Raw genomic sequence first — 18,803 nt, forward strand, 5'->3', positions numbered from 1 at the left:
ACAGCTGTTAGATTTGTGGTGAAAATACAGCTGCTTTGACTTTGAGAGACGTATGGGGCCACCATCAATGCAACTTCAGCGTTTTGTCTCCTCTGGTTTCCAGTGAAGTCCCAAAGCATGACACAGGAGGTGGGAGCTCGCCAGTATCAGCCCATGATATCATGAGTAAGGTGTTAATCTTTCACGCTATTACAGCCCCATCAAAGAGGGTGTCTGAGTATTTTCCAAAGGCTGGTCGGGATCAAAGGATCATGGGAAGACTATAACACTGCCTGGGCCCACTTTTGTTAAGTCACACTTTATTGATGAAATTTCAGTCTGGGATCTTAGTTGAATCATTGAAAGTACAAGAGTCAAATCTTAAATTTTTTCACACATGTAGTGCTCTCAATATTAAGGTCAAACTCATTTATTCATTCACGGATGGTTCCCACAGATGCTCAGGTCAGATTTTTCAGTCATGTTATAATGGTGGTCAGTTGTTGAAAACGACACTACCTATGCCAATACAGACTCTTAATATGACAATAATAATTGAAAAGTTTTACTTTAAAGCTATGCTGGATTTTACTGTAAAAACAAAATACATGTGCTCCAATGAAGTGTGGTGTGGAAGAGACGCCTCAGCCCACAGGAGACACACATGAAAACATACTTTCAAAATAAAATTGGTCACCTGAGCAGCAATGTGCAAACACCACATGGTGTCTATACAAACTCAGATTTATGAGGCGTCATCATACAAAGTTTCCTTCAAATCAAACTTTAAAACAAAAGTTAAAACTTACAACCAACACTCAGGTGACTGGTTTCTGAGAGAGGGTATAACCTGAACAAGTTCATAAACAGCTCAATTTGCGTGCTGATGCTGATACCACAACTGTTTCTTTCTGATGTGTCCCCTTACACACACGTCTCCTCTTTCCCGCCTTTATGTTACGGTAAGTCACAAGGAAGGGGAGTCCATTTTAAATTCCTGAAGCCTGGTGAAGCCACGGGAATCTGATGTGACCGTACAAGCTCCCTTTTACCTCTGACAAATCAGGTAATGACAGCTGCTATTCTGCGTGGGCCCTCATACACATATACTGCAAATTGTCCCCCACATTGTGTGTGTTGTCATGAGCTGATCAAATGTGGGGGTTGTCCCTCTCTGTGTCTTTGGCCAGGCTCTGCAGCAGAGACCTCTGGAAGGCCTCGTCACACGACTCAGGGATCAGGAACTCCAGCAGCAGGTCGCAGATGCAGTAGATCAGATGCCTGCACATAATCACACACACAGGGTTGATGACAGACTGCCATCAATCATCATTAATCATCATCGTTAATACAGATGCTTATATGGATAATATGGAACATGATTAAATCAATGCAGTTGGGTTAGGGTTAGGGTGTATTCATTTCTATCTTAAACATTCACACACATTGTTACAGAGAGGGGCAGTCACTCTTGACAGTAGCGTCCGATGTCCATAAAGGACTTTCTTTACTGTCAGAGTAACCCAGGTGATTGTTGTCTGCACAGAGCAAACAGTAACTTCTAGCAGCCAAAGCAGCAGGACTTTTCATGATACAAATGTGCCAGCATGTAAACAAGTAGGCTACAGACTAAAAACAAGGAGGTGTACTTAGGTTTAAGTTCAATACTCAGACATTCAGCGAGGTTCATCCTCAATAACTTTTCATCGGTTTTCACCAGATTATTTGTGTAGTGTGGAATAAAGCTTGACTGAAGTTCCATAGGTGCTATTTTTCGTGATCAGATACTGAAGCAGAAGACAGGAAACTGAGGAGTTAGGAACCGTCTCAAAAGTGTATCATGGATGTTTCAAACTAAATTATTTTTAATCTCATCACATGCACAGTGTAGCCGTCTTAAAACAGCAGAATCAGATATGTGTTTACTCGACAGCTTGGTTATTGACTCACTTGTTTATCTGATGGTCCTGTAAAGACTCCAGCATGGTCTCCAAGCTCAGTCTGTACTTCTCACTTCCCAGCATGTCAGTGATGAGCTCTGCTCAGGCACAAATGATGAAACAAACCAAAAAGGACAATGTACCTTCATCAAAATAACATTTAACAAGCATTCAAACAGCCACAATCTGAATCTAGCAGCTGCTACGTACCTGGGAGGAGCTGCACTAGACAGTCCAGACATTGCTCCTTGGTTTCCTCTCTTTCAGCGGCGCTACGATCTGGCCGTGGTTGAGCGGGGAGCGTGCCGCCTGGCCATACAGCTTCCTGCAGCACTTGTAGGTAAATCACCCAGCAGGGGGCACTGGTAAGGTGGGCAACTCCTACATCCAACCACCTGAGACAGATTCAATAGTGTAATGCAGTAGTGTTCTGAGTGTCTGCTTCTTCTACTAGATATCAGCCACATGCAAACATGCTTTAACTGATGATAAGAGAATGAAAGACATGCACACAAGGGGAAGCAACACAAACAAGCATTGTTAAAGCTCTATAAACCATTGCAGAAGCATGGATATTATTTACTAGCACGCTTAGTGAACCTTAAAACTCCCAGAGGCATATGTCAAGTCCAAAAATGGCCAGTATAATCAGTTAATGACAGCAGAGCTCTAGAGGATATACAAGCACAGTTCCCACAGACTGTGTGGTAAAAACAAGCCCAGTGGTAATTCTAGATTCCCAGTAAGGGATAAACATTACATTTAAAGAAAAAATCATATTTTGAAAGGCAATCTGAGACAATGTCATGCAGCTTTAACGTGCCACAAACCACTTTGTGCCTCATCAAGCTGCCCCTTACACTAGAGGAGGGCCCAGCATCTGGATGTTCAGCTGTATGAAGGAAAAACAATTGAGTGCCATAATGTCACCTGCTGGCAAAATAGGTTTGAATTCATATATTTTCATATGTAGGTAGTATCACCTGCAGTAAACATGTAACTTCTGTGTCACTGCCCTGTCTTCATTGTAATGGAAAATAAATTAATCAATTTTAAACGTAAATTCCAGGCACTTACTGTAAGTGTATAATTAAGAATTAAAAGCCTTAATGTCCATAATAATAAATACGGGATTATACATTATCATTATTTAAAAAAAGTACACAAACTCATATCAGCACACCTGCCTTCTTCAGGATGTCCGGCACTGAGTCATCTACATGTTGCAGCTGTATGTAAGCTACACAGAAGCTGAAAGAAACTCCTACCTCTCAATGAAGGTGCCAAAGAGCAGCCTGATAGTCTTCTGTATGTTCTCCGTGCACAGCCAACTCCACTGGTCCTTCATCAGCAGACACAAAATGTTCAAAGCAACATCTGCCACAGCTGTGTCTGCAGTACAAAGCAAAGAAAACACCGACACGCAATAAATTCAACGGTGGAAAGGTGACGACTAGGAATCTCAGCAAATGTCTAAAATAAAAATAGATTTTTGCTGCGCCCAAGTGGTGTCGCTGCATTACTGCACTTTATTCTCTATGTACTGACATGGATAAAAGTATCTAAGAGAAAACCTGTCCCATGAGTTTTCCCTGAAGTCCTCTTGTCTTTGCCAGGCTGCTCACAGCTCTGCTTGGCTGTCTCTTTCGGCCCACATAAAAGTCTTTCCTGCTCTTTGACAAAGCCCTCCAGGCCAGACAGTGACATGCCATTGAGGACCTAAAGAGCCATAATGAGCAACGCCAACATGTCAACTGTGTCCAGTATCGAAACACACATTTATCAGTCAGAGATTGGTAAATACGGGATGGTAACTTACAGCGCTGCCTTCACTAAAGCAGTATGTCACTTTAGGATGTAGGTCAGGCATGTTGAGAGATGGGGAAATTTTGCTTGGGAACATAAGTCTCCTGATGCATGAAACACAAAACCAGAAATGCCCCATTACAATAAAAAAATAAAGACTTACAAATTCATACCAATACCAGAGAAACAAGATAATTGGTTCTTGACCAATCATCAATTTTTTCTTGTTAATCCCTAGATAATGTTACCTTTTCAAGCCTCTAAGATTTATTCAAATGACTCAATCTAAAAGGGGAAATTACTCTTTGGTAGAACTGGTCACAATTTACAGGCAAACTGTGATGAGGGGACACTGCTTTGTTATTAAAGGTTCACATGGCAAACATTATGGGAACAACAGCATTGGACTAATAAAGAGCTCTCACCTGTACTTTCTGTTGTCCATTGTTCTTCCGTCAGCGTCTCCCTCAAGGTCCTCCGTTGGACTGAGGGGCTCAGGGTGAGGGAAGGCTGTCTTCAAGGTGTCTAACGCATTTTCCATCATCTTTAATGGCAACCAAGTTAGAGAAGATATCGGATAATTCAATTCCACTTACTCAAAAAATGCCAAATAACATAGATCACACTTTCCATTGAATTTATAGTGTTGATTAGCACACTGGCTGGCAGATTTTGTTAGTGGACAGAGGCAGGCAAACTGTTCCCATTGTTTACAGTCTTTATACTAAGCTAAGCTAACTTGTGGCTCCAGCTACATATTTGGCATACAAACATGAGAGTGTTATCAATCTTCTCATTTAACTCTCAGCATGGAAGAGAATATGAGATTTGTCTTGACTGTGTTAATAAAATCAAGTTTCTCACTCTATCGATAGTATGCAGACTCTTTCTCACCTTATCAATTCTTGACTTGACAAAAGGCTTCCTTCCAAAATATGTGCAAACATCTGAGTTCAGAGCCAGGAACTCCTGCATGTCCTCACTGTTGGATGTCTCAGGAATGCTGCTTAATTGCTAGAAGAGAAAAAAATCTAATTACAGCACCACATAAATCATTTAATTACTGAAGCTGTGATCCCAATACCTACTTTAAGGAACGTATCCAGTTGACTTTTACGTGCTTCAACCTTGTCGCTGTCTGCATTACCAAATGGGAGGTCTGGGAACATTTTCTTCGGGCCTTTGACATCTGAAATTCATAACATGGACTTGCAATGATGTATCTGCTTTGCTATACTAAAGCTCAATGGTCAGTTAAAGCAGAGGATTATTTCTTACTCTTGATTACTTTCTTGACTTCAGGCTTCTCCTCTAAACGTGTTTGCAAGTTGAGGAACTCGCTGTACCTCCGGTTGACAGTGTGACAGGACGCAGGTTGCAGAGTACCGCTGTTTTCTGCTTCAGCCGCTGTCTCAAACTGTAAAACAGGAAGTGGAGGGTAATGTGTGGTAATCAATCATGCAAATTAACATATGCAGTCAAACATGAAAGAAGTAGGAGGTGGCATTACCTTTACAGTGTAGAGGGTATAGGGATGCGTGCCTGTGCCTCGCTGCTCCTTCGCAGTGACAGTACCAGAAATTTGCACATTCTGGATGTTCACAGGCGTAGCTTGTTGGTTAGGGGTATCAAAGTTGCAGGAGGTTAGACAAAGTCTTCTTGGATGACAAGCTGGGGATTTTTCTTGAGCGATACCCGCTGGCCACTGGGAGTCCTCAGGCACCACAACCTTTGGCCCAAGATTTTTCAGAGGACCAAAGCAGCCGAAGGCCTCGTCATCCTTCAAAGTGATGGCATTGCAGAAGTTTTTTGGAGGAGCACAGTCACAAAAGCCTCCTGTCAGGTCATCTTCAGAGTCTGATTGCATTAGGGAGTACAATGAAACCATTCTGGACTCTGATGAGTGGGAGTAATGGCCAGATGTGAGTGAGCAGCAGTTCACTTTGCATGGCGTGAGCAAACCTGAGTGGCAAGTTTCTACTTTCCCGGCAGACGTCAGGCTGACCATGCTGCTCTGTGAGGAATCCCTCTCACTCTGGCTCTGTACATCTTCAAGGTCAGAGGTGCTTTTGCTGGTGAGGCCAGAGTGATCAGAAGAAGACAGTGACCTGCACGTGGTCCAGGACTCCTGCTGGATCTGACATCTGTATAGTGCAGCTGTCGGGAGCTCATTCACATTGATTTCCTGTGGTTCTCTGGACCTGGTGATTATGTCTACCATGGTCTGGTTGAGCCAATCAGGATCAGATACCCTGCTTATGAGTGGCAATAGCATATTGCAGGTGATGAGTTCTGTAACCATGTAACCTCCAGTCCTGGTTTCCATCTGAGGGTATGGGACAAGCACATGTAAGACGAGGTTAACTAGAGCTCTTGAGTAGCTGAGCTCAGCGGCTGCACTGCTCACAGCTGGGTGAGGGGCATCTACTTCCCTGTAGAGCTGCCAGAGACTCATGCTCTCCTTTTGTGTTGACTGTATCTGTCTTGCCGTCATGTAGCTCTGCAGGTGACAGCCATACACCTCCAGCAGCCGCTGAACCAGTGCTTTTCTGTCCACTCGCCGCGCACGCTCCTTCAGCTCCATCACTGACTCCAGCATTGAATTACACACCGCACGTTCAAACTCCCCCTCCACCTCTGGCAGCAGAGTCCGATACCATGAGGACACAAAGTCACGCATTGCTTTGTGGACAGCACTGTGGATCTCATGGTTCAACCTCCACTCATGCTCAGGTGAATACAGAGGTGGACCGACTTTGCCAAGGGGCAAAAAGTGTTCCAGGTGGAGAAGGCTGTTTGCATCCAGTATTGCACGGGACCCGAGCCAACCCCCGAGAACCACCAAGAGACTGGTGAAGATGCAGAGGAGCCAAACGTTCACAAGGAGGTGGAAGAGGACAAGCCATGCCAGCAGAGCTCCGAGCCCTAACAGCCTCCGCTGCCCAACAAACTCTGATAAAGTCCAGTGATCAGAGCTCTTTGTTGAAGGCATTATAGTCAGCAGGTAAAATATGTCCTGCTGAAAAACGACAATGAAATATCCTGTTACATAACAAGCAATAAGAAAAAGAAAGTTGTGCTTTGGATTGCTCGCTTTGTTTGATTTAGAAACTCTAAATAACCAAACAACACTGCTTAAATAAAATGAATTAAGCAATTAAATGATTATCACAAAAATACAGTTTAAGAACAACACACAAAAATGTACAGTAATGCTTATGGGCTGAAGTGACTGCGGAAGGAAACCATCCAAATTCCAAAATTTCTATACTGTATGGTATTAACCAGATGACCATATACCCATTATTATCATTACAGTATATGTTATATACTCCAGAAACAGTAGTTACAGTTTACTGCACTGTAGTAAAATAATGGCAGCAGCGAACAAATTCAAATGTGGTGCAAAATTGCAATCATCCTTATCACGTGAGAGAGCTAATGAGGAAGCTTGTGTATCACGTTAGAGCAGGACATAATGCCATGGCAATTTGTAAACTTCAACGGACAATCAATCTGCTGTTGCCTGTGGGTAGACGGCAAGCTTCAGCTTTAAAGCTGCTGTCTTCTCACTTATTTCTTTTGTACTTGCACTTTTTTGTCTTGACCTTTTAGAGAAACGCCTCTGGCAACATGTAGCTGCACACCTAGTCCTCAACTGAGATAACAGGTCAGGGTAGTGTACACCTAGCACATGCAGCTGGCCTGCACTACTGACATGGGACTGCAGCTATTAGGAATATTCATCTCTGTTTTAAAACCAGCTATAGGTGACAGTAAAATATACTTTACCTGAAAGGTTGTAGGAGCTTTATAACACGAAAACAGGCCATATAGGATGTCGTCCTCCTCCTCCGGGACATTGCTTTAATCCTCCAACAGAGATTATCTGGATCAGTCTGCAAGGCCAGATAGACACACACAGCCCATATGGACGCCTAACTAGCTGTTAGGCCTCCACTTGACCTGCCAGCAAGCAACGACAGCGCTGTGCGTTCACAGCTCTGTGGGACAACAACACATTCCTCTCAAACTTGTATTGTTGTGGCTGTAAAACAAAAACATCAGAGGTCAATACGACATAGAGTTTGTGAAGAACGAAAAATGACTTTATCATAAATGAATGAATACACACATACATACATAAATAAATGATTAAATGAATACATAAATAAATGAAGGTAATTAATGAGGACCTAAAGAAATAAATGTCTTCTCTACATTTCTATTTTTCTACATTTCTTGATTTATGTATTTCTATGTCTGTCTGTGTTAATGATGAATTGCATTTTGCACAGGTTTTTACTGGATAACTTGTTTTTAATTAGCACTTTATTGAGTTGTCTGTAAATATGTGAAGTATGTAAATAAAGAAAAAAAAAATTTCTACCTCTCTCTGTCTCTCTATCTCTCTCTCTGTCTCTCTGTCTCTCTCTCTCTCTGTCTCTCTATCTCTCTCTCTCTCTGTCTGTCTCTCTCTCTCTCTCTCTGTCTCTCTATCTCTCTCTCTGTGTCTCCCTGTCTCTCTGTCTCTCTGTCTCTCTCTCTCTCTGTCTCTCTATCTCTCTCTCTCTCTCTCTCTGTCTCTCTATCTCTCTCTCTGTCTCTCTCTCTCTCTCTCTCTGTCTGTCTCTCTCTCTCTCTCTGTCTCTCTATCTCTCTCTCTCTCTGTCTCTCTCTCTCTCTCTCTCTGTCTCTCTATCTCTCTCTCTGTGTCTCCCTGTCTCTCTATCTCTCTCTCTCTCTGTCTGTCTCTCTATCTCTCTCTCTGTCTCTCTCTCTGTCTCTCTCTCTGCCTCTCTCTGTCTCTCTCTCTGCCTCTCTCTGTCTCTCATTCAATACCGTATTGCGTAACAGGGTTATATAATCTCGCTGCTGCTTGTGCAGTTTATGTTTCAGCGGGTCTGGACGCGGCTTCAGAGAGCAGCAGCTGTGTGCATCCACGGTCACCGCCGACATGGACCCTGTGAAGCTCCAGAGTGAAGGTAAGCCTCCACCATTTTTGCGGACGTCGTACAGAGGAAGCAGAGCCGCTTATTCAGCTGCTCGTGTTTTCACTGCGCAGTTACGTCAGTTATATCGCAAAACCCGTGTGCACTGGAAGAGCACGTCACACAGTTATCGTTAAAATATAAACAGGTTGACAAGTGATTCACTAATAGCCTATTATTTATTTCAGGAACCTGAACATAGCCTGCAGGAAAATGTACACTGAAAAAAACCCAGGGTCACCAACGATTAAGAGACTTTAGAGCAAAAATTCCTCAGATGAGGCTTTCTGGTGGAGCTCACGACTCTTTGGGCGAACGTCCCCCTTGCCTCCCTCCCGTACATCGAGCCTGCAGTCTTTGTGTCAGCTTTTGTTCTGGCAGGACTGTTTATGTAGAGTTGACAACGCCGTCATGGGCGATCGAGATCGGGACGGCATGTGTGATTTCATTTTCACAGGCGACTTTTAAATAGGGACAAGACTGCAGTTATTAATGTTATTAAGTAAATGTAGTAGGCTATTCATAATAGGCTGTAACCGCAGGATGAATAGGCCATCACATGGCCTGCAGCTACCGGGAGACTTGTGTTTGCTCGACAGATGTCTTTCTTAAGTTGCACTATTTTGAAGACATCTTCAAAAAAGTCTACGTCTCTCCTTCATGATGGAGTCCGTATAATGACAGGGTTACCAAATATTTTGGTGTTGTGTTCAGAGCTTAAACTTCCCCTCTAGACACAGACATAAAGACACACTCTGCTTTGAATAATGATTTGTTTTTCCACACAAAAACAATCTTGTTAGAAATTCTTAAAATGACATCTACTGCTTCTCCCTCATTGAAAAATCCAGAAGCTAAAAGTTTAACCACTGCACACAAGATATGTGGTATGTGCAGTGGGGTTTCCAGGTTTCCACATTCATTCTGCGCAGTGAAGTGACAAACACAACACATTTTTGAGTGAAGAGGATGAACAACTGCTAGTGTCAAATGTTGTGTGCAAGGTGAGGTGGAAAGGCCCAGACCTTAGAGGCAACAAACAATTCTTCTCCCTGTCTGCTGCATGTCAAGGGGCCTCAGCCCCAAACTGAAGAATTCTGCTTGGCTGCTAGAAATAATGTTGGAATGTAAATACACATAAATCTGCACAATTTGTACATACTTTATTTATATTTTATACATACATATTTTTCCGTGTACATATTCATTTTTGTCCCCCATATTTTTTATATCTGTATTTATTATTTGTATATTGTTTTTTCTTTTTTTTAAAAAATACTTCCAATTCTTATTGACACAGTGCTTGTCTGCTGTGTGTTTCTGCTCCTTTCTGTCTTTGCTGCTGTGACGTGTAAATTTCTCCGCTGTGGGATTAATAAAAGTCTAAGTCTAGTCAAATGCAAATGCATGTGTCGTCCGCCCACACAAAAACAGGGCCCATATTCCTAATATGTCATATATTGAGCACACTTTTCAGTGGACAAGCATTTGGCTTATCAGACAAGGAAAAACAACCATTGTTCTTCCAGATATTACCCTGGCTCAGCAGCCTAAAGCAAAGAGTTTGAAGGGAACGCCAAATCAGCAAAGATGGCCATCTCCCTAATGTCTGTCTGGTTTAGGTAAAATTAATATGGGTATGTTACTGTGTTTCCTACAGATGATACAAAGCCTGTTGTCAATGGCAAGCCCAAGGTATGCATCACATCAGTACTGAAGGGACTGGAGACAATTGCTCCTCTGGTCCGCTCTGTAGAAGAGACCCCTGAGCCAATCCCTACTGAGGTACAAGGCACCATGCCCTCCTGGATCAATGGCAACCTCCTCCGCAACGGCCCGGGGAAGTTTGAGTTTGGAAACACACAGTGAGTAGGAAACACCTCAGCGCACCTCAATGTTGCACCACGCAAATGAAAAGGTTTCTCAATAGATGTGATTAAACCTTCACCTCTGTATTTCATCACAGCTACAACCACTGGTTTGACGGGATGGCTATGCTCCACCAGTTCAAGATCGACAAAGGCCAGGTGACATACATGAGTCGGTTCCTGCACAGCGATACCTACAAGAAGAATAGCGTCAGGGACCGCATCGTGATGTCAGAATTTGGTACCCTCGCCATGCCGGACCCCTGTAAAAACTTCTTCCAGCGCTTCTTGTCTCGCTTTGAGATGATAGGTGAGCAGACTGAATAAGAACGGGTGGAATAAAGTAGAAATGGATAATGTGTGGCAAAGGAGAGGACTCATGGCAACCAGCAGTAGATTTGTAGACTAGTTGTGCAAGAAAGTTGCTTCACTTTATTTCTAACTTGCTCCGAGGTATAAATGAAACAACATGTACAGACCCAGAAAGACCAGCTTGGAAATTCGAGAAGGGGCAGGAGAGCCAGCACCACTAGAGAGAAAATCTAAATCAGGTGGAAGAAACGGACACTTTGTTCTGTATCAGTGTTTGTACAAGCTGTGTTTTGCTGTATCTGTGGCGAGGACAGGGGTGGAGCCTCTAAAGCACTGTTTAGACATCGACGTAGTATATTAACATTTGCTCCAGCGGGGGGACCAGAGAGGGGAGCAGGCGTTTCCCATTCCTGCTGGACTTTTCAGTGGGACTACAAGCAGCAAACCGCGTAGCAGAATGATTTACCAAGATTTCTGTTAAGAAATGTGTTTCTGTTAGGAAGCCACACTTTCATCAATTCAACAGGCCTCAGTAATCCTGTGTTTTTCTCGGTCGCAGAGCCCACGGACAATGCAAGCGTGAGCTTTGTGAAGTACAAAGGCGACTACTATGTCAGCACAGAGACAAATTTCATGCACAAAGTGAACCCAGAGAACCTCGAAACATTGGAAAAGGTACGATCCTTATCGTTATGGAGCAATAGATGCAAATAATAATAACAGTTTCTTTCTTCTGTCTAGTAGTCCAGTTATATCAGCCTTAAGCATCATCTACACACACTGATCCTTTGCATTCTCCACTATGTTTTGTAGGTAGACTGGAGCAAGTTCATTGCTGTAAATGGAGCCACTGCCCACCCACACTGTGACCCCGATGGTACCACCTACAATATGGGCAACTCCTATGGAAGCAAAGGTTAATCCCCTCACCCTCCAGACCCACATTAAGGTTCACATATGTCAACAGCTGAATTATGTTTTTCTCATCCTCCTTTATGATGAAAACTAAATTGTGATATATCTGCCATCGCTTGTTCACATCTCATCATTTATCTAAGAGGTGCCAGGGCAAATATATGTAAAAGCTATTACAAGTTACGTTATTATCCCGGCTATTCCAGGAGCCCTGTACAACATCATCAGAGTACCTCCTGAGAAGACAGATGCCAAAGATACCCTCCATGGAGCCAAAATACTCTGTTCTATTGTGCCTGCAGACAAGTCCCATCCCTCGTACTACCACAGCTTTGGTAAGCCACCACCCCAGGATATCATTCATTAGTGATGTATTTTTCACACTGCTGCCCTCGACTACAAAGCCCAGTAACACCGCTCTCCTGCTTCCAGCCATGTCCGAGAACTACGTGGTGTTCATTGAGCAGCCGATTAAGATGGACCTGCTGAAGATAGTCACATGTAAACTGAGGGGGAAGGCTTTGAGTGAGGGCATCTACTGGGATCCCAAGCAGGAAACAGTCTTCCATCTTGTTAACAAGAGTACAGGCGAGGTGAGATGTGGCTGTGATGGTTAGGGGTGAGGATTTATTTATGCCTTAGGAAACTTGATGAGAAGTCTGTGTAAGGAGACACTACTGGTGGATCCTGGATTATCTTAATCATATATTCTACCCCACAGGTCAGCTCAGTGAAGTACCACACCAAAGCCATCTCCACCTTCCATCAGATCAACGCCTTTGAGGAGGATGGATTCTTGATGCTTGACATGTGCTGCTCAGACGACGGCCAAGCCATCAACAACTACCTCATCCAGAATTTACGCAAGTCCGGAGACGCACTAGACAAGGTCAGCATATACTTTAACATAGATTAACACTCTGACGTGGAACAATCCACCCTAAGATACTCTTATACTATTTATAATTAAATTATTATTTTCTGCATTGTTCTTCAGGGTTTTTTTGTACTGCTGCTTTTTACATCACATTTTTGTCTTTGCATCAGGAGACAAAAATAATTTACATTTACATTGTTCCTGCACCGTGTCTTTCCCAGGTGTACAACACCATGTGCAGGGTTTTCCCTCGGCGTTTTGTTCTGCCCCTTCACGTGACCAGTGAAACCACTACAGGCCAGAACCTGAACACTCGGCCCTCCAGTCAGGCGACGTGTGTCAAACTCAGCAAAGATAAGGTGAGTTGGAAACTGAACTGTATTGTTAAGTACGGATTTCTAAATCTACATTCCCTTTTTAGGAGAAATAATGGATGCAGGGCTCAGAGATGTGTCTTGACAGCTCACATTGTACAAACCAGACAAAACATCACACTCAAAGGGACTAGAGAAAAAGTACCCATCTCCTTTACTTGAGTGGAAGTAGTAATACGATGATAAAAATACTCATTACAAGTAAAAAGTCCTGCATTCAAAATCTTACTTAAGTAAAAATACAGTAGTGTGTGTGCACATGATTATATTATTCATTATTACTGTAGCATTAATGCCATGCAGCACCAAAAAAAAGAAGCATTAAGCCTAAATACAAAAAGGTACAAAATTAAGTAGACACTCAACTAGTCAATATTTATACTAAATAACAGAATTTAATTAACCCTGGGAACTAAATATACAAATGATCAGGCAGCAGCCTTGCATTATCAGGGCAGCTGCACCCTGTCCTGTATTCTGAGCAAACAAAGGGCGATTTGCTTCAACAGCTACGGATGATCTCCTGATTTTAGGTTTACAACTGACCTGAATGTTATCTGGAGGAACTGTGTCATATTACTTTTAGCCTAAAGAAGGAAAATTCCCTCACATGTGTAACAGTAATGTATTTATATTTAAAAACATAACATCTTCTCTGGTGTGTTATTTGCCCGGACATTGAACTGTTGGCTGTTGGACTCAGGTCGTATTATTTGCCCAGGGAATTCTCACATGCCATTGTTGTGACTGTTTACATCCCCCCCTCTACCAACCCGAAGTCGGCGTGTGACGTCATTCACTTCGTGTTCGACACAACACCCGAATGCACTCATTGCTATTTTGGGTGACTTCAACCACGTCACCATGGCTAAGACACTTCCCACCTTCACTCAGTATGTGAGCTGTCCCACTAGAGAGGAGAGGACCCTGGACTTGCTGTATGCTAACGTTAAGGATGCATACAGCTCCTCTCCCCTCCCCCCTCTGGGTAGGTGAGACCACAACCTGGACCTGGCCAACGAACTGAAACTGTTTTTCAACAGATTTGACTCTGTGGGCCCTGCTCAACCCCCCCATGACTCTTCTGCTGTCTGCCTCCAACCTTCACCTGTTCCACTCCCCCCTCCCCTTCCTGCTCCTCACAGCCCCCCACCCCCCTGTGAGAGCTTTCCTCACACCTCGTCTCCCAGTCCCCAGACTGACAGCATTCTTCAACCTGACGACACCACCCCTCCCCCACCAGTCACCTCTACAGTGTGCTTCACTGCTGACCATGTTAGAAGGCAGCTGATGAGACTCCACTCTAGCAAGGCTGCAGGCCCCGATGGTGTCAGTCCCAGGGTGCTTAAAGCCAGTGCCCCCCAGCTATGTGGAGTACTTCACCATGTCTTCAACATGAGCCTGAGTCTTCAGAGGGTTCCCGTGCTGTGGAAGACGTGCTGCCTCGTTCCTGTGCCGAAGACGCCGCGTCTCAGTGGCTCCAAGGACTACAGACCCGTGGCACTGACCTCCCACATCATGAAGATATTGATATGATAGATATTTTTTACTTATTTTTCACTTAAATACTGTAAATGTGTATATTTTTTATTTTCTATTTCTTATTTTTATATTTTGTACATACTTTTAGCTCTAAATTATGCTACTTTCTACTCTGAATGGGAGTACCGGTACTGTACAATTTCCCCCCGGGGATCAATAAAGTATTTCTGATTCTGATTCTGATTCTGATTATATCAAATTCAAAATTCACAAGATCCGAACAGCTAAGTGGGTAAAGTCAAAAGCCAAACCAAAATTTCAAATGCCCAATGAACTGATGGAGGGACGACACATTTCACTGCATGGCCACAGTAAAATCTCTGTCTCTGACTATATGTGACAATAGACAGTTGATCCTCTCTTTGTGTCAACAGGTGTTCTGCCAACACGAGGATCTCCACAGAGATGACCTCCATGAGTACGGTGGCCTGGAGTTCCCTCAGATCAACTATGGCAGATACAACACACGACCATACCGTTATTTCTATGGCTGTGGCTTCAGACACCTGGTGGGAGACTCTCTGCTCAAGATGGACCTGAAGGACAAGATGCTCAAGGTGTGTGTGTGTGTGTGTAACAAACAGAAGTAGAATTCAGCACTTCCGTTTTCTTTATCATATTGAAGATGTCAATATGAACAGCCATTGTTGTTTAATTGAAGTACAATAATCCAAACATTTGGATCCATTGTCAGAATTAATGTCATCCTCTTATTCAGCCTTAACGTAGCTATCCCTTTTTTACAATACAACACAACTTTATACACCATAGCACAAATTTGTCAATGACTTCGACCACTTCTAGTCAGTATACAGGTGTATAACATGCAAACGTCACAGGAAGAATTTGACATTTTGGGAAATCTGCGGATCTGCTGTCATGCTGAGAGTTACAGCAGTTGTTAAGTTAAGTATAAAGCTACAGCCAGCAGCTGGTTAGCTTAGATTAGCATAAAGACTGGAAACAGCTAGTTTGGCTCTGTCAGACGGTAACAAAATCCACCCACCAGCACCCCTAAAACAGGTTATAGCTAATTTGTTTAATCCAACAAAAACAAAATGTAAAAAGATTTCTTGGCCGACTAGCTTTTTCCCCGTTTCCAGTTTTTATGCTAAGCTAAGCTAACCGGCTGCTGGCAGCAGTTTCATATTTACCAACAGCTATGAGAGTGGTATCAGTCGTCTCATCTAATTCTTGACAAGAAAGAGAAAAATATATCATATATACGGTGTCACATGGGTGAGTGCGAGCCAACGGGTATAGGACTCAAATGCAGACAGACTGGTGCCGTTCAATGTTTCATTGCCACAGTGAAGGTGTAGGCAGGCTCACAGGCAGGTGCAGGCAGGTACAGGTGCAGGTAGGCTGATAAGCAAGTTCAGGTACAGGGTCGGAATCAGGGTAAGACTGAGGTTCTGATGGCCTGAAAGCAAACATAGAACATAGAAACATAGAAACAGGGTGGGACCAGGTGAGAGAGAGTAGGCGGGGCAGGTCAGGTAACTGCAGGGCAGGAGGGAGTGGCTGGATGTGAGAGTCAGGTGACAGGGACAGGTGGAAAACTCCGAGGGCACCTGGTGGATGGAAGGAGGATGGCAGTGATGGCAATGAAATGTTAGGGGGAAGAGAGAGGTGACCGAAAGGAGGGACAGAGAGGAAGAATGAGCACAAACAGCACTGAGGCATTCATCGTGGCACACGGCGTCCTGCCACAAGGGAGTAATAAGTACAATAATATACACCAACTACTCTTACATTTAGAAAGTAGTAAAGGTACTGAAATACTAAGCGTCTATCAGTGAATAAGATATACTTGTGTGTGTGACCTCAGGTCTGGTACCAGAAGGGTTTCTTCCCATCAGAGCCGGTGTTTGTGCCGTCACCTGATGCCGTGGAGGAGGACGACGGTGTCATCCTCTCTGTGGTTCTCACCCCCTCACAGGTAACACTTTCAATCAAACTGATGTTGGTTTATTCTTTTTAAGAATGGTGTTTATCTGTTTTTGCAAATGTATGGGAGCCCACACGACGAGACCTGGAATATATTTTCAAAGGTTTAGTGGTAACAGTGCTGGTCATTCTGGAGTTAACACCAGAGTTACATTCTGCCACAGGGTTTCTTGAGTTTTAGTTACCACCGGGCAGCAAGCCAGGAAGTCGACCTGAGCTCGGTTCATTTTCTCTTCCAAGTCTGTTATTAGCCAGACACATAATCCATCATAAATATTCATGAGGGAGATGAGCAGGTTCATAAATATTCAGAGAGGAATCTACACAAAATGAATTGATAGTTTAAAAAACAGAACCTCCTAAAGCATGGAAGCATGATGGCTGAAAATGTGTTTTCTGGCCATGTTAGTGGTGCCAGTAATATGAACAATATGTGGTATTAAGTCTGTAGAGAAAGAGAGGATTACAGTCATATATAATTACAAAATTACAATTTACAAAGATTTCTGTCAGTGGGAATTGTGTTGGAAATTGCTGCAGAAACAAATGCTGCTTTGGGTTTGTGACTGATGTATAAACTGAACTTAAATGTGAACTACAATGTTTGCAGATATGTGTACATCTGAAAGATAACTACAGCAAATGAGTTAGTTCTACATATTACAAACTTTTAATTGAAAGTTAAATCCTATTATTTCTATTTTAAGAGGCACACAGACGAGCGTGAACCATCTTGAGGTGTTGTTGTTCGTTCCGACAGCATGTCTGGCAGCTTGAATCTAAATTGTGCTACAGCATATTATTAATCTCCTCTCTTCTTCTAACTTCTGTAAAGCACATCTAGTAGTAAGTAAGTTTATTTATATAGCACCTTTCTAGACTTGAAATGCAGACACAAAGCAAATCAAATGCTGAAGGTGAACTGAAGCTAAAATTAAACTTTGTCGTGACCAGCAGCAGTTTGATGTAGTCTGTCAATCAGCACTGTGGAAGACAGTGTGTGGTGCAGATGCAAAATATTTCTAAATTGATGTTTTTAATTATTGATGTATTTATCCCTTCTTCCTTTTTTCCCAGTTGTTTTTAAACAGTCCATTTTAATTGCCTCATGGAGCAGCTTGTGTCAAACACTCACCACGGATGGTTTTAATAGTTTGTGACCAGATTTTAGAAGTTGGTTTAATACTCAGGATGATTTGGTCCTTTAAGGCGATCAGAGCTGCTCTTCTAAAGAAATATGTAACTGAAGCACACAGGACCTGGTTTGAAAGTTGTTCAAACTAACTGAACAGTTACAGCAGGTGGTGTGAGCAGAGAACCTTAACATGTCCTGTTACTTTTCATTATTCTGTGGTTTTTGATAGTAATTCCACCAAACTTTTCTCTGCAGGATAAAGGAACGTTCCTCCTGGTTTTGGATGCCAAGACATTTGAAGAGCTGGCAAGAGCCAACGTGCCTGTAAACATGGCTTATGGCTTCCATGGTACCTTCCAGGCCTCTACATAAACCTGTTTCTGTCACGTTCAAAGTGTTTCTGATATTCGCTATAATGCAAAGACGTGTTACTCATCATAACCACTATATTCCTGATGGTACTGAGTTACTGCTGCACTATATACTGAAGGTGGATGCAGTGTTCTGTTACTGACTAAAGGCTGATGAGAGGGTACTTTTCTAGACTGATTTCTGGTTTGTAGTAACATCCAACAGTGGTGGCATTAATTTAGCATTTAACAAATCCAAAGATACTAATAATAATATTAATTATATTCCTTTTGTATCTACCTGAAACTGACATATTGTAGTCGAGGCTACAGGAGAGGACTCACAAGTTATTATACTGTGGACTGTGAACCACCAGGCCACCCAAGTGCCAAATGATTTTCTTAAAACACATTAATTTGTACGTTAGAAAAGTTATATTTTTTACAGGTTGTATGACTTTTATACAATTTGTCATTAAATTTCTTTACCTCTTTGAACTGTCGAGTGTGTTTACAAAGCACATTGTCTGTGCATCTTACACACAAAATCTCACACATCATGTAAATGTACAGCTGTTTCATGTGCTGACAGGATTATAATCATATTTATTAGTAGCTTTATTATTTATGTTGTATCAATATATTTTACAGAGAAAGACAGAGAGCATGGATAGCAATATATTATGTTTTGAAGCTCCGGATAGCTCGACATGGGAGTTTTTGTGCTATAAATTCTTATTCTTGACACTACAATTTATTATTAG

General features: G+C 42.7%; 2 protein-coding genes across 2 annotated transcripts; one reads left to right on the plus strand and one right to left on the minus strand.

Annotated features, from left to right (window-relative positions):
• Window positions 1–1,130: 1,130 nt before the first annotated feature.
• Window positions 1,131–6,717, minus strand: snx19a (sorting nexin 19a). Its single transcript, XM_070917782.1, has 11 exons — window positions 5,236–6,717; window positions 5,004–5,142; window positions 4,814–4,914; window positions 4,620–4,739; window positions 4,151–4,269; window positions 3,739–3,829; window positions 3,494–3,638; window positions 3,188–3,311; window positions 2,130–2,314; window positions 1,930–2,017; window positions 1,131–1,260 (listed from the first exon to the last, which is right to left on the minus strand). The coding sequence occupies exons 1-11, from the start codon at window positions 6,715–6,717 to the stop codon at window positions 1,131–1,133; spliced, it is 2,724 nt and encodes a 907-aa protein (XP_070773883.1).
• Window positions 6,718–8,624: 1,907 nt separating this feature from the next.
• On the plus strand, window positions 8,625–18,533 carry LOC139294972 (carotenoid-cleaving dioxygenase, mitochondrial-like). The gene is made up of 12 exons (XM_070916999.1): window positions 8,625–8,710; window positions 10,377–10,581; window positions 10,683–10,894; window positions 11,423–11,571; window positions 11,710–11,812; window positions 12,018–12,146; window positions 12,244–12,404; window positions 12,533–12,700; window positions 12,910–13,047; window positions 14,979–15,161; window positions 16,436–16,546; window positions 17,945–18,533. The coding sequence occupies exons 1-12, from the start codon at window positions 8,683–8,685 to the stop codon at window positions 18,059–18,061; spliced, it is 1,704 nt and encodes a 567-aa protein (XP_070773100.1). The 5' UTR covers window positions 8,625–8,682; the 3' UTR covers window positions 18,062–18,533.
• Window positions 18,534–18,803: the final 270 nt, after the last annotated feature.

This window comes from Enoplosus armatus, chromosome 13 (genome assembly GCF_043641665.1).
Source record: "Enoplosus armatus isolate fEnoArm2 chromosome 13, fEnoArm2.hap1, whole genome shotgun sequence".
Lineage (NCBI taxonomy): Eukaryota > Metazoa > Chordata > Actinopteri > Centrarchiformes > Enoplosidae > Enoplosus > Enoplosus armatus.